This window comes from Calidris pugnax, unplaced genomic scaffold (assembly GCF_001431845.1).
Source record: "Calidris pugnax isolate Ruff unplaced genomic scaffold, ASM143184v1 scaffold183, whole genome shotgun sequence".
Taxonomy (NCBI): domain Eukaryota; kingdom Metazoa; phylum Chordata; class Aves; order Charadriiformes; family Scolopacidae; genus Calidris; species Calidris pugnax.
The window spans coordinates 874397-889353 of record NW_015090930.1 but is presented as its reverse complement, the minus strand read 5'-3'; the positions used below and the strand labels follow the sequence as shown (position 1 = coordinate 889353).

Genomic DNA, 14957 nt, shown 5'->3' with positions numbered 1-14957 from the left:
CACTAAGAGGCAGCACTGCTTTTTTAACACAGGTGCTTCGTCTGAGAGCAGGCTCTGCCCCACCACTGGTACCTGGAGAGACCCTTCTCAATTCATTAAATTTCACTGGATTTACAGCTGCGATAGCAAAATGAGAATGTGGACCACAGAGTACAAATCTGTTCTACTTTCACTGTGTTAATATTGCTGATATGATCTCATTACTTTTGGTCACGCCTGGGTTCATGGAATAACCCTAGACAGAATCCTTGCAGTTTTTCAAGCTGTTATTCCAAACGACCTGACTGCTTTACGGTGAGACAAACAACAGGCTGAGTAATGGGGCCAAGAACACGCATTGAGCCCCAAAAGGTCCTTTTCCTTCAACTCTGCACAGCATCACCCAGAGAGTTTAAACAGACTATACACTGCTGGACTTCTGCTTCAGTAAAACAGCTTTGAAATCTTAAAATCAATATTATTCATGTTTTAATCTTCATCCTGTAATCAAAAAAACACGCTATAAAACACCTCTGTGGATTCACAATGCTCTGAAATTGCATTTAAAAATGCATTCAAGACTGAACAGGTAAAAAGCTCTTCCAGTCATGGATGTCAAATGAAAGAAGCCTGTAGGGCATATTTCTCACCATCGCTCTGCTCTTGCTGAAATAACTGTTCAGATAAAACCAGGAAAGATCTTTTTGCTTGTTGGATTCAGACAAAGGTTTTTTCAAATGCAGAGCGGAAGAGGCTTTTTATTTATTGTGGTCTTTTTAGTCAGCACAGTGTCCTCACACTCAGCCTGCTAAAAGGTTACAGGAGAAGGAGTCGAGAGGTACCCAGAGGTCTGTGTTTGAGACAGAATCCAGACAACAAAGCTGTGAGTAGCTCTGAGCAGCAAATGAGGGCTCTTACACTGGAGCTGAAGCTTGAATCCTCATCATAAAAAATCAGTTAGTTTGGACACCATTCCTTTGTGCCTCTCATTCTGCTTTGCCTGGCAATTTATCACAGTCTTTGAGAATGCAAAAGGTTTGGATGGGCAGAAAATATTTCCTCGTTGTTGACATGATCATTCACAATGCAGATGAAAACATTACAAGTGCTGGGCCAAGACCTTTGGTGTTTGAGCAACTCCTGCAGCGGAATCGGTGGGACCCATCTCCAGCCCTGTCACAGAGGAGCTGGCCTTTCCCATGATGTCTGGGAGATGGGTGGATGGAGAGCCACATCAACCAGCAGAGAACACAGCACTCAGGTCTGGGTCACTCAGGGATCTCTCCTGAGACATGAAAGCACCCGCCAGAGATAGAGAAGATGGGAAGAACACCCATAGGTGTTCTTAAAGGCAGATGCCATCAAGCTTCCATGCTTGACAGCTTTATTCTTGACCCCGCAAAAAATCCTGTTTAACACAAAGGCCAGATGACAGCTGTGGTCATTCTCAGCCTTCCCAAGGAGGCACTTTGACCCTGGCAGACTCATAGCACGGCCCTGAGCAAAGGCTGACTCCACCAGCGAGTCTGTGCTTTGGAGAAGTTCCTTTTCCTTCCCTGGCTGCCGGAGAGAGAAATTTTCTTCAGGGGTTCTGAAGAAAGGGGTTGGATAGGGGACTATCCAACTCATCGCCCACTTCCACTGGGCTGGGATAGCTGGCACGTTCAGCAGAGCCCAATCCTTGCCATCTCCAGCACTTAGAACTCGCATAGATCTTTAAGATCTCTCTGGTATGCCATCTCTTGGATAACACCTGCTACACTCAGACACCACCCAGCAGTGCTAAGGCTGGTTCAGCTTACGCCTCAGCAGGATTCACACACCCTATCACCCAACCCTGAGGGGATCTTCAGAACCTCCCCTCCTGGATCATGCCTCAGGCAAAGGTGTGTTTGCACAAGTCCACCCTCCAAAGCTGGAACATCCTTCTCTGCCAAGCTTGCTCTGCAAGGAGGGGAAGAGAACTGAGCAAGTGAGGGCAACACATCAAACCAGAGCACTTGAATCTGCCACAGCCAGTTTGCTGGAGACCTGGCGTTCGTGCCTTGCCAGCCTACACCATCCTCATGGATTTTGCCCACTGTTTCTGCCCTGCCTAGCCCTTACAAAGTCTGCTATACTTAACTGAGCAAACCATCAAAAGTGATAATGCTTTTGTTTGGATTTTGCACGTTTTCTGTGTGGGGAAGGGAGAAGAGGAGGTTAAGTCAACACAAAAACTAAAGCAAGCAAATAAAAATTCTCCATGAAACGTATCATGGGAGGGGCATGCTGTGAAAACCACAGTTAGAAGGCTTTGCTAAAGGAAAGAAACAGGTGATTTTAAACCAGGACTAATTGTAATCAGCAGCATTTTAGCTCATTTGCTCCAGCTGCTTCTATTTCCCACCTGCTGTTCTGCCAGTCTCTTCTGGATTTCTTGGTCATCACAGACATCATAAACGACAGGTTTGGAAAGCTCAGACTCAATCTGGGCCAACCAGGTGCGAAGGTTACTCATGTTTTTGTCCAGCAGTTGAATAAAAGAAAGCGTTTCCTTCAGTTTCTTCACCCTAAGCAAACCAGGAAGAACATTTTTGTTACAAAGATCTGCAATCAGTGGAAATGACATTAGCAGAAGGTGATGAGAAGCATGGCTTTAGGAAACACTGTTGCATCGAGGTGTTGCCTGTAAATCGGAGCCGTGTTTTTGTCAAAACCTACCTAAAATTGGCTCAGCAGGCCTCTGCTCTACAGATGCAGAAAGGTCTCATGTCAATTCTTTGCTGAAACTGTACCAGCAGAGTGAATTTTTGTAGCATCCTTCATCTGCCTGTGAGCTCTTCACTCAGTTTTTGTTTAAGTAGAAGTCTGTACCGTAACACACCATAGTTAAACTAAAACAGGTATCTATGGTCTGGTTTTCCTGCTGTGAATTACATTCAGTGACTTCTGAGACTGTGGCTGAGAGGAAGCCACTGGATGACAAAGGCATTTAGCTGCTCTCACTTTCCTTAACAAGCTCTTTTCAGAGCTCTCCAACCAAGTTCAACTCTGCACGCAGAAGGCATCCGGCTTCCAAGCAAACAGCAGCTATATAAATCTTCCTGCTTCTGGTTCTAATTCCATTAATTGCTACTCAACAAACACGTCATACTCTGTTAACTGTACAGCATTTTCTTGTGCTATCATGGGCTGGCAGTAATTTACCCAGAAGACTTAACTGCCCCTCAACCCTCTCCCCAGCTCCTGTCCCAGCTGTCAATTTGGATCCAGTTGGTTCTACTGCTCAGCAGTGCCTGTAGATCATCAAAAAGGCAACTCAGGAGCCCTTCTCACTGGAGAGGTGGGATGGTATAGGCTCTGCATTGAGCACCAAAGGGAAGAACCACGACAACAGCCAGGCCTGAGGAAGAGTATGAGCCAAACATCCACACTGCTGCATTGTTAATTCTGCATGACCTCAGGCCATCTGGGAGGAGAGCGAGGCTAGATGGCTGTGCTGTACCCTGTACTGTATCCAGTGGCAATTTATTCACTGCATATTCTATGATGTTCTCTACTAGTGCTTTGGAAACGTCTCTCTGATGAGTTCCAAGAGATGCACACGTTGGGACCATCTGCTGACCTGCGGAGACCACAGCCCGCTGAGCTTCTGCTCAGCATCATCTCTCTGCTTCCCTGTACCCCCTTCTCCGTCTGTATCCACCTGTTTCCTATCCTGAAGTTGCATTACAGAAAAATTCATGAGTTGCAAGACATCTTTCTTCAGTCTGCCTATCGGATAACAGGTAGGTGAACACAGCCAAGGAAGCCCAAAGCAAAACCAAGGAATATTCAATTATAAATAAATCTCTTTATTACTGGCAGCACATTCAATAAATTTAGAAAGCAACAGTTTTAGAGTCCAAGTGGGTTTTTTTTTTTTTCATCAAAAAACCTCCCAATAATATTATTTTGGCTCAGAAATCACTCCAAAATTCAAGTTACAGATATTACCATAAATATTTAAGTCTTTATCTACTAGTGTTACTAGAAGCAAGTCTCAAAGACAGCACAACTGTGATACTTCAAGCTTGTATTTACTTTCTAGTAATTGCCATCATAGGCATACCACTGAAATTAATTTGTTATGTATTCTGGATAGAATGTGGCATTTGTTAGTCATATAACCACCCTTAATGCTCTAAATCATTAATCTCCAACTTGAGCTAAGCAACCCGAGAAGAATAAAAACCTAACACAAATTCACATCAGTGCAGCATGTAAATAGGAGGCAGCCTTGTCCAAATGTTCACGTTGGCTGATCTGCTCGTGTCGCAGTCAGTGGACACAAACCCCAAGGTAAAGAGTAGGGTTCTACAACTGAAGCAAGGGATAAAACGATGAAAAATTTGAGTGTCCTTCTTGAGCACACTCATCTTGCACAGAAGTCACAGGGAACTGCCATTTCTCTGGCTACAGCTCAAAGAAAAATGTAAAATAGTCTAATTACAGCCTTAAAAGTCTTACACTTGCAACAACCATTCTCAGATGCATTTCTACACACTGAAGAATTCCTGCAAATTATCTGCTCTTTGCATGAAAGAAACTTCATGAACTCTTTTGAGATGCATCCTGAGGGGACTATTTGTCTGGAAATGTTTGCCTCCTGGGAGCTGGGTGGGGGTGCACAATTCAAGCCACCCAGCCTCAGGGCAAAAGCTTCCCCCCATGTCCAGGTGACCAATCACCCAACACAGTGAATTAATGGCAATAAAAGTTCAAGTGCAGCAGAGGAAACAAGTTCCTCCCATTACCCAGAAGGTGGAAAGAGGCTGCAACCACTGTTGATCGGATTCTTCCTCTACAAAGTGTACTTCTCAAGTTATTTGGTCCAGCAGGCAAGACTTAATATTTACCGAATAAAGCCCTACTTATCTGCAGTTCCCTTCCCAATGAGGGCTCACCTGCCACTGTAATACCAGAAGCAAAAAAAAAAAGTAATAATTTTTTCAAACAATCCAACAAATATAACCACTAGTCTAAAAAAAAAAAAATCCCAACAAACTCAAACACCTCTCAGACTGTGCAATGGGCCCAGCTTAAAAGAGATTCTGATTCAAAACAGCGCTTAGACACACGCATAAGATGCCTGGGATAAGCCAAACCAAAGCCAATCTTTACACCAAAATAGAAGTGCCAAGAAAAGAACAAAACTAGTAGATTATAACTAAAAGCTGGCTGCAAAAGTGAACAGAAGGACTAACTGACCTGACTGATAATTGGATTTGGGTCTTAATACCCTCAATGAACTTGCCAGCATTGGGTTACAAAAGAAATGCATTGAGTGTTTTAGGGTGAATCATTGCACAGCCCCACAAATACACGGAATATTTTGTTGTAACCACTCAGGAAATACCTAGCAGTAAAAGACACTTTCAGGTTGACTGAAATGTATTCACACAAACATAAAGAATTGCAAAATGCCTGACAATTGCCTTGCATCAGCTGTCAAAATGCTGCAGGAAAATGTACAGGGAAGCTCAAATACGGTAATAAGCAACACTCAAATTTTAGTTCCCCAAAGGAAAACAAAAAAAATCCCGACACATATTCCAAATTCTCTCTCACAAGCACAAACGGCAGCAGAAAAAGATCCTACACACATTTCTTTTTAACTGAAGAGGAGCTGGAATTGCCCTGCCTGCCGATGGGATTGTTTACGGCTGGGTAAGGCGAATGAGATGCACAACCCAGGAAACCTTTGTTCAGCGAGTGGCAGGGCCAGCTTCAGCCTGCGGGCAACAAAAGACCCTATTTGCAGAGATGATGTCGAAGGCAAATTTTAGACCTTTGTATAAAAGGCAAGGCCGCTTCTCCCTGGTACAATGACAGGAAGGCTCCCTGTTCCTGGGCTGCCTTAGCACGGCAAGCGGAGCAAACGGGGGGTTTGCCGGGGGAGGCTTTTCTCGCGTTACCCTGCCGGCGAGTCCAAAAAGGTTGCTGTCGCAGATCTCCACCCTCTCGGGCACTAAATCCCCCAACGCAGCTGATTTTAAGGGAGAGGCCCCCTGAACACTGTATTCCTCCTGCTCAACGCGCCGTGTCTCCCACTCATCCATTTGTCCAAGGCAAACAGGGGGGGAGCCACGGTGCCCTCCTTCCCCCCCCCCACCGCCGCCACCATCGCTCCAACAAAACCCACCCCGAGCAAACCCCTGGCCGCTTACCAACGTGGCACTTACGGTTTGAAAGAAAAAAACCCATTCCTCAAGCTTGCAAATCCCCAGCTGCGAGGGGGGACCCGTCTGTGCAACCACGGCAGGCATGGAAGAGGAAACCCCTCCTCCACAGATGCCCTATTTATTCGCTGCCTTAGCATCCTGAGTAAGGGGGGGGGTAGGTTCCCTCCTCTCCATCCTCCTTCCCCTACCTCTCAAGCTGGGGAGCCACTGGAGCTCTCCCCAGTTTTAAACCCCTACATTTTGGGGTTGGCTTTTTTGTTTTGTTTTGTTTTTTTTTTTACCTGGCAAACGGCCGCATCCCTCCTCAGAACAAAACCAGGAGAGCTTTCTATTCTGACACGAGAGGATTAGCACGCCAAGGAGCGCACGCCGAGCGGCTGCCGACAAAAAGGTTGCCGGCTGGAGGCTCCGGCACCCAAAAAGGTAGATGCGGGGCTCATTTCTCCTGCAAAAGAGGGACTCGGAGCCTCAGACCCAGATGATTTGCAGCAGAGTCAATTTGCTTCAAATTGACTCCCCCCACCTCTAAAAAAAAAGGAGAAAACGTACATCCATGCACAGGCATCACACGCACACGGCTGTATCCTGACTTCCCCCGCATTCTCCTTCTCGCCTTTGCCATTATATCCCCGCTATTTAAGTAAGAATTAAATCTCCCACACACTAACCTGTCCTGTCTTTAACCTTCCAGTGCAGGGGGAAGGCCGCCAATGCAAGCAGCCTGCTACGCCGGAGGACGTAATAAGCCTTAACCTTCATTTATGATATAATTCGTTTGTGGAAAAAAAACACGCCGTAATGATTTTTTTTGTGTGTTATGACTGCCCGAGATCACGGGGCGGGTAAAAAAAAAATAGGCAGAAGTCAGAGAACCTTGAATTCAAAGTCACTCCCTGCCCAGACAATATCAGGGGAAAAAAAAAAAAAAGAAAAAAAAAAAAGAAATTATGATAATCCCACCAAAAATGCGAGGAATGGTTTTGAAATCAAAGGGTTTTCAGTGTTCAGGTGATCTCAGGCAGACCTGTATCAGCTTGCCAACCACCCGGCCCCAACACACGGCAGGATAAAAAGTGCCTGGGAAGACACTGCACACCATGAGAGGGCTTCAAACATTTGCACAGGTAAAGCACGGCTATTTAACCTGAGTACGGGCCAGGGGAGGTTCAAAAATCCGTTTGGAATGGTAAGTAGGAGAAAACAGGGACAGGCAGACACAGGGAAAGGCATACAGGAGACAAGGACACTCCTCGCAGGGCCAGCCTCCCCCGTGAAACCAAAATAACCCCAGCCATCCTGCCTGATACCGTAATCATTTCTGGCACAGCTTCTGCACTGAGGAGAAACGTAATCCAGAAAGGACAGGGAGCCCGGAGAACATGGAAAGAAAGCAGGGACTTTGTGAGTGAGATTTCAACTGTCCAGATTTTTTTCTTTGCACCAAAATAATTACAAGAACTAGATTTTACAATGGTACTGCCACAAACCAGTATAATTCTGCTGAACACGGCTGCACCGTTTCCCCAGGGGACTCGCTGCAGCATACTTTGCTTTCCTTACTCTGCAATACCAATCTGCCACCATTTAAAAAGAACCTTTGAACTGGGACTGACGGGTGACAGGGTAGGACAGCACACCAAGGCACAGTGCCCGACAGTCTGCCCTGGCAAAAGGTAAGCAACACAGTGGAAAATAAACAAAGACCCAGCTGAGAGGTGGCATGAACCTGTAGGGTCCCCATAACCACCCAGCTGGGACCTGCTGCCACCAGAGCAGCTGCCAGGGCAGCCCAGCCACAGGGAGGACGGGGAGACCCAGAGCAGCAGCTCCCTGTATCACCAAAGCATATCCTTGAAATGTTATTAAGCCTTGTAGCGAAAGGCCTTATGTGTATTCTCACAAATAATGAGGGTTCTATCCTTGAATTTATCAAATGAGCTAATGAAAAGAACTCCTAATCAAGGGAGGCAAGTACTGCATCATTCTCAAGGAAGCACATCGAGCACAAGGACCTTGAGGATGGTACTAATCTACACCTTTTGAGAAGTTTAACCAACTTGGCAGGAAAGTGAAAATTCCTAGTGTCCCTAAGCTGAACTACCCTTCCTTATAATACTAAAAATCACGCCCATAGGTCAAGAAAACCCTTGCCCAGGTGAAGACCCTTCTCTTGAGCATGCATGGTAGCTATAACTTGATGGTGTAATTGTATGTAAATTACTAACCAACGAAATATAGGTAGGAGGTACTAATATTATAATGATGTTGTAAAATTTGTATTAAAATTGCGTTGAGAGTTCTGATGGGTGTGCATGATAGGAAGAGATACCCCCATGCACCCAGCACTGTAAATAAACTAATGTTGGCTTTCTAAACTACAAACCTAGTTTGGAGAGTGATAGTTTTGTTACTAAGATCCCCCTGGGCAGGGACACCTCCCACCAGACCAGGTTGCTCCAAGCCCCATCCAGCCTGGCCTTGAACCCCTCCAGGGATGGGGCAGCCACAGCTTCTCTGGGCAACCTCTTCCAGTGTCTCACCACCCTCACAGCAAAGAATTTCTTTCTGGTATCTAATCTAAATCTCCCCTCTTCTAATTTAAAACCATTACCCCTTGTCCTGTCACTGCACTCCCTGACAAAGAGTCCCTCCCCAGCTCTACTGTAGCTCCCTTCAGATATTGGAAGGCTGCTCTAAGGTCTCCCCGGAGCCTTCTCTTCTCCAGGCTGAACAACCCCAGCTCTCTCAGCCTGTTTTCACACCAGAGGTGCTCCAGCCCTCTGAGCATCTTCGTGGCCCTCAGCTCCTTTCTATGTCAAGGCTTTGCTAGCTTACCTGTATTTTCATGCAGGCATTAAAGGCCACAGTCATTTGAACCCATTGCAATGTACACAAAGAAAGAATGTGCCTTTCTCCACCAGGCTGAAAATACGGACCAGATCCATCAAGTAAGGAAACACATCACAGTGTGCCTGCAGCCGGAGCTGCTGAGAAATGGCATCCCCCTTCCAGAGCTGCATGATGCCGGGAGGTAGAGAAATACATTTCTAGTTGTATTTCTGTAGACTAGTCTGCAGATCCAGGACTGCGGGAGGCAGCTCCCGATGAAGCTGGTGGCTTTAACGAAGGCTCAAGCACCGTCCAAACATTTTGCACAACCCCAGGCAGCGCAGGCACCCTCCGGTGACACACGGGTGCTCCTCTGGTCTGCCAGCTGGCACAACGCAAACACAGAAAGCAAACTCTTCCCAGCTGGGCTGGGAAACAAAGCCTGGAGTTAGTATCAGCAGTGGATGAGCCAGGGAAGGACAGCAAGGGACATGGCTGTGCACAACACAGTTCCTTGGCCATTCTCACCAGCTAATGCAGCCCGGGAGCGCTGCTGCAGAGCATGTTGGGGATGCAAATCCCACTCCACGGGGTACTGGCTGCCTACAACCCCCACGCAGGCTGTGGGCTCCCCCTCCCACTGTTTCAGGCCTTCACCGGGTGTATGTGCAAGCATGCAGTGGTTTCTTTTGGCAGAGTGCTGCTACGAGGCCGGTGACGAGAGAGAACAAAAGCATGAGATTTCCCGTGTCCATTTTTACAGCAGCACAATGCTCCCTTTCTGCCTGTCTGCATTCCCCCTCCACCAACAGAGATTTAGGCACCAGAACCTCCCCTGGTAAAAACATCTTCCCAGCTGAAGGGAAACTCATTTGTTCCCCTTTTCCAGGCAGGCTAATATCTTGATGGTTACTTTACCCTACGAGAATTATGAACGTGTGGAGACTGTTCTAAGTTTGCACCAAGCCACGCTCCGGCAGCGACGCACGCGGCAAAGCTTTTGTCACCACGCAAGCCACGCTTTCATTCCATGCCTGTGCTTTAAGCCCTGCGAGTGCAGCCATATGGCAGATCTGAGCTTGTCACCACAAACTAACAGAATCGCTTCAAGGGACTAAATGGAGAGCTCACCTAATTTGCCCATCTGTCCCAGCACGTTTATTGGTTTAAAAAAGATGAAATAAGCTATCAGGAGGAATGTTCTGTATTGGTACTTTGGCTTGAGATTGGGTTTTGGTTTCATGTTGGTATCACACAGATACTGGACTACAGAAAAGATAAAATGTTGGTTAGGTTGCAGGGTCAACCATGGAGACACTAAGAAATCACAGAAATGAAATTGCCTGTAAGTCTCCATTAGGGTCCCTTGTGGATATGGGTTGTTTTATACTCTTTAACCACAGGATTATAAAGTGCTTGTCTGCTAGGAAGACCGAGCAGCCAGGATGGAGGATTAGAAATGCTGCAATACGCTGAACCTCTGTCAGTATTAAGCCCAAGAAGACCAGTAGAGCCCACTGGGTTGCCTGATAACCTTGGACCACCGAGGGAGCTGCTTAAAACCATGCTTTGTCAGGTCCTCCCAGTTCATTACCCTGGTCCCGACCACCAAGTCAATGGAAATGACAAGCAGAAGCTGGTACATTCCAGATCTTTTGGGGTAAGAACACAGGTCATCAGGCATCACATCGACTCCCCAGTAGCTGCAACATCCACTTAGATATGCAATACTGGGAGCTATGTTGATGCAAATCCACATTAATATACCTCAAAGAACCAACATACACTTCTCTGAAGATAAAGCTTTAAGACATACCAGGTAGACAAACCAGTGCTCTGTTGTCACAGACTACTCCAACAGGACTGCCAGATCTCTCACTAAATATCCCATCAGCTCTTTAGCGTATCTTCCTAAAAATTACTAGAAATGTGCCATTTACCTCCGTTTTAAAATAGCGCATTGTGATCTGCATTTAAAAATTGCTACCATTCAAAACTAACACACAGCAGAAAACAAATGATCATAAAAGTGTTTTAAAAGTTGTATGTTACCATAAGATGAGAACAGAAAAAAGCGCTGTTATGGAAGTGAAGCTTCTTTCCTGCACCAGATCAAATACAGACATCTTGAGAGGAACCACTTCAAGACTATCTACAAAGTATTAGATCTTAAGTAGGCAGCTTCTGCTTAATCATTCATGGCTCATGTGTCACCATTAATTCAGATCTCATTCCTGATTAAGATCACACTTAGCACTGCATTATCACAGCACAACCACCCACTTCCTCTGCCCAAACGTTAACTGAGCAAGAGAGCTTCTGCAGCCCCAGAGAGGAGGTGAAACTAAACCTTGGCAGAGAATTTTAGACCAATACTAATTTGGTATTCGGCTTATTATTTCTGGATTACTAATAAACTAAGGCAGGCAGCGAGACCAGCTCAGCAGCATCCTCCCAAGCTGTGGTAGAAACTCAGAGATAATATTGAAATGGGATCGTCCCAGTAAGGCTAATACTAAAATGGTCATGATGTTCTTAACTCAGTTATGTAGAAGATGTTTAATGCTTTAAGGAGTAATTGCCTAAGTTATAGAGGATTTTGTTTTAATTTCACCTGGTTTTCCATTTCACCATTATGCAGGTGATTCTGAATTTAAAAAAAATAAACTTGTTGTATAGTCTTCCAGTTGTTTCTAGGAAAAAGACTGAGTAAAGAAATAGCACTATTATAAAATGAAATTTCATACACTTTCGATGTAAAAAAGAATATTATCTGGCTGTTCAAAGAGACAAGCCAGGAACCTATTCCCAAATTCTGTGCATCCAGATATAGGGTGAAATAGAGACAGGTCTTAAAACAGGAGGTTCTCCCAAAAAGCCAAATGCACTCCCATCATACAGCCTTAAAAGTAAGTTGCAATTCAACACAAGCCACACAGAAATAACTTTGACTCTTCCTTTTGCATAGCTCCCATGATTAAAATTACATTTTATATGAATTATTACACCCTGCCCTTTACTTTTAGATAAATTAAGATATTTGGTATCATAATACAGCCAGAAGGCATAATGAAAAAGCAGTAACTTCATTTAATTTGACTGTCAATAATACATTTCAACAGAACTGAAAAGTTGTGTCAGTCTGTTTCTGATGGTTGCAGACACTAGCCTCTGACTTTTATCTCATATAAAACATAGGAAATAATTTTCTTACCGTGCTCCAATGACATCAAAGAGATGCTGCCAGCGATCATTGATTTTGTTGAGTTTATCATCTATTTCTGCAACTCGGCTCCTGTTGCTAGCCTTCATCAGCTCATCGCCCATTTGTTTCAAGTGAAGCTTATTTTCACTAAACAGGTTTATTTCTTCCATGTAATCCTGATAAATATACACAAACATTGCTTAATTTCTGGACAAAACAAAACAAAACTATCTGTCTCTTTTCCCATGTGTGTGATGTGAAGGCAGGTTTGGCTTGCGATGGCTGAGGTTTCTATGTTAGAATACAGAACTCTTTCACTTAAAACAAAAAAAAAAACCTGAATGGAAAAGCATTCTCACAATGAAGCCACTACGAAAAAACAAGCAGCTTAAAGAATTACAAGTGCCAGGAGTAAGTACTCTAAAAATAGCAATGTTCTAAATTTTTTCTCTGATTTCTTGGTTTCACATAATTTTTCAATCAAACTACCTCAAAAGGACCCAAATTCAAGTTTAGGATGGCTTTATTTTGCTGGTATTCTTATCCAGAGGAGATCTGGGATTAGATACTGAGACCTTTAAGCCATGGGGAGGAACACTGCAACAAAAAAAGGGTCCAGTTTAAAATCAAGCTAGTACGAAAGTATTAGAAAGCACTAACTGCACTGACTATCAAAGAGAACGGGCAGAATTAGGTTTTATTTTTGGTTGTGGTAACTTCTTGTTTGCTTGGCATAAGACCTACCCTGTCCTTCAGTCTTTTCTTTGCCCTCAGACTACCAGTATGGCAACTGCTCACCAGGTAGAGGTGGGGAGAGCAGCAAGGTGCTCCCAGGGCATCACTGAGCCCCAGCAGGAAAAGCTCCGAGTAGCGCTACACGCACACGTGCACCCAGCAACCCCAACTCCACAACTCACATACATCACACTCCATGCCCAAATACAGTCAGGTAGCATTTCTGTTTTGCATTACACTCCACGTCTGAACATCAAGAAGACAAGAGCTGAGGGTAGAAAAGCTCATCTTCTCACAAAAGCCTGTACGTGCTGGTTTTGTATCACGTCATGCTTCCGAGAGGCAAGGGAGAAACGAGGGATGGTATCTCTGTAACGAGCTATCAGACTGCAATTGAAGAAAAGTGGCATTACTACTTACCTTCTGCAATTTGTCGATCATGTCTTCAATGCTAACGTCTGCAGTCTGGAACACTTGGCTTTCCATTTGTACCAGCCAGGAGCACAGCTCCTTGTTCTTTTCATTGAACACAATCCAGGCATTGAGCCTGTCCTCGATCTCCTGCTTACGCTGAGACACCTATGGATAAGCACACACATTAACTGCTGGCACCGTCTTTCTCAGGAAGGAAACCAGAAATTATGAGCCTTCCAATTTCTAGTCTGCATTTCATCACACTCCATTTTGCAGGAGCAGTTATCAAATATCTCTAGTTTTCTTCTCAAAGCCAGCAAGCAGATTGTTATTACATTTTATTTTGGATAGCTGTTGACTAGCAAACCCCAGATTCTCTCCCTCAGAAGAATTAAAGTGAGTGACAGCTTTATAAATAATGAGCTTATATAAAAATTTAAATATTACTCAGTGAAAACCTGAAAATGCCAAATAAAGAACGAGCATAAAAATATATAATTACTACATACTGCTTAGTATGGTCTCATATGTAACACAAGAGAAATGACATCTAGGTCAGTTCTTATTTTTCTGCAACTGTGAGGGAAACTTTGCAACTACTGACTGCAATTATTTCATCTCTATAAAACCTCCCTCTTTTCTCTCCACTTGCTCACCAGTTCTTGGACAACTTCCAAGAAAATCAGCATCAAGAATCTATCCTTTTTATTGAAAACTATAGAATTTTTTTTTCCTCAAAATTACATTTGACAGGACAGATAAATTGTCTAGACAGGGAAATTAAGGTCTGATGCTACCTGAACCAGCAAAGCTAAATATCACTTGCTCCAATATCTCAGAAAGAAGTAGGGTCACTCTTCTACTAGCTAATAGTACTTATTTCTAGTCTAAAGGTCTTAAATATATATTTGTATTCACTTATGTACTTTGATGGATTCCTGTGTGAAGATGTATGGTACAAAGGAATTGAAAAATGGTACAAGGTCTACTAAAACAAAACAAGACAAACAACTGACCCCTCACTCTCATCAATAAACTTCATGTAAAAACTGAGCATCATGTTTTCTTGCCTTGGCTGCGAATGGCCACTCCAAGTATCACCCCGTGGCAGGAAAACACTCCCTCTTCACACCTAACATCTGCTGCAGACAGCGTACGTCTCCTCAAAATGGCATTACTGATTCACTAATTTCTAACACTACTTTGTACCTCAGGGTGAAGTTCAAGTGTGTAGTGCAGCAGCAAAACTAGCACCACGTAACAGCAGGATCAAAATAGGAGGCACCAGGTGATCTCCCACTACAGTTCTTTTGTCCTTTAAATTCTGACTATTTTTAAAGGAGGGGAAGTAAAAGTGATTTCTAAATCTTCATGCTTATCTAAGCAAAGAGATCACAGAATCACAGAATTGTCAGAGTTGGAAGGGACCTCTAGAGATCATCTAGCCCAACAGTATCTTGGGACACAGGGAAACAATCCCCACGGTTCTCAACGGGAAGAAGTCTGCTGGAGACCTCAGGGACCTTAGAAAGTCACCCCCAAGAGGGCCTCTGCTCTGGGATGCTCCCTCATACCCTCAGCCTCAGAGG

The 14957-nt window shown here is 44.5% G+C and overlaps 1 protein-coding gene across 4 annotated transcripts in view; it reads right to left on the bottom strand.

Annotated features, from left to right (window-relative positions):
• SYNE2 (spectrin repeat containing, nuclear envelope 2) overlaps positions 1 to 14957 on the bottom strand; it is a 154161-nt gene that overhangs the window by 15545 nt on the left and 123659 nt on the right. For all 4 annotated transcript variants that reach the window (XM_014951607.1, XM_014951609.1, XM_014951608.1 and 1 more), the window contains 3 exons: positions 13375 to 13533; positions 12229 to 12395; positions 2369 to 2531 (listed from right to left, as the gene is read on the bottom strand). In XM_014951607.1, coding sequence (XP_014807093.1) covers positions 2369 to 2531; positions 12229 to 12395; positions 13375 to 13533 — 489 coding nt within the window. The remainder of the gene's footprint in view (positions 1 to 2368; positions 2532 to 12228; positions 12396 to 13374; positions 13534 to 14957) is intronic.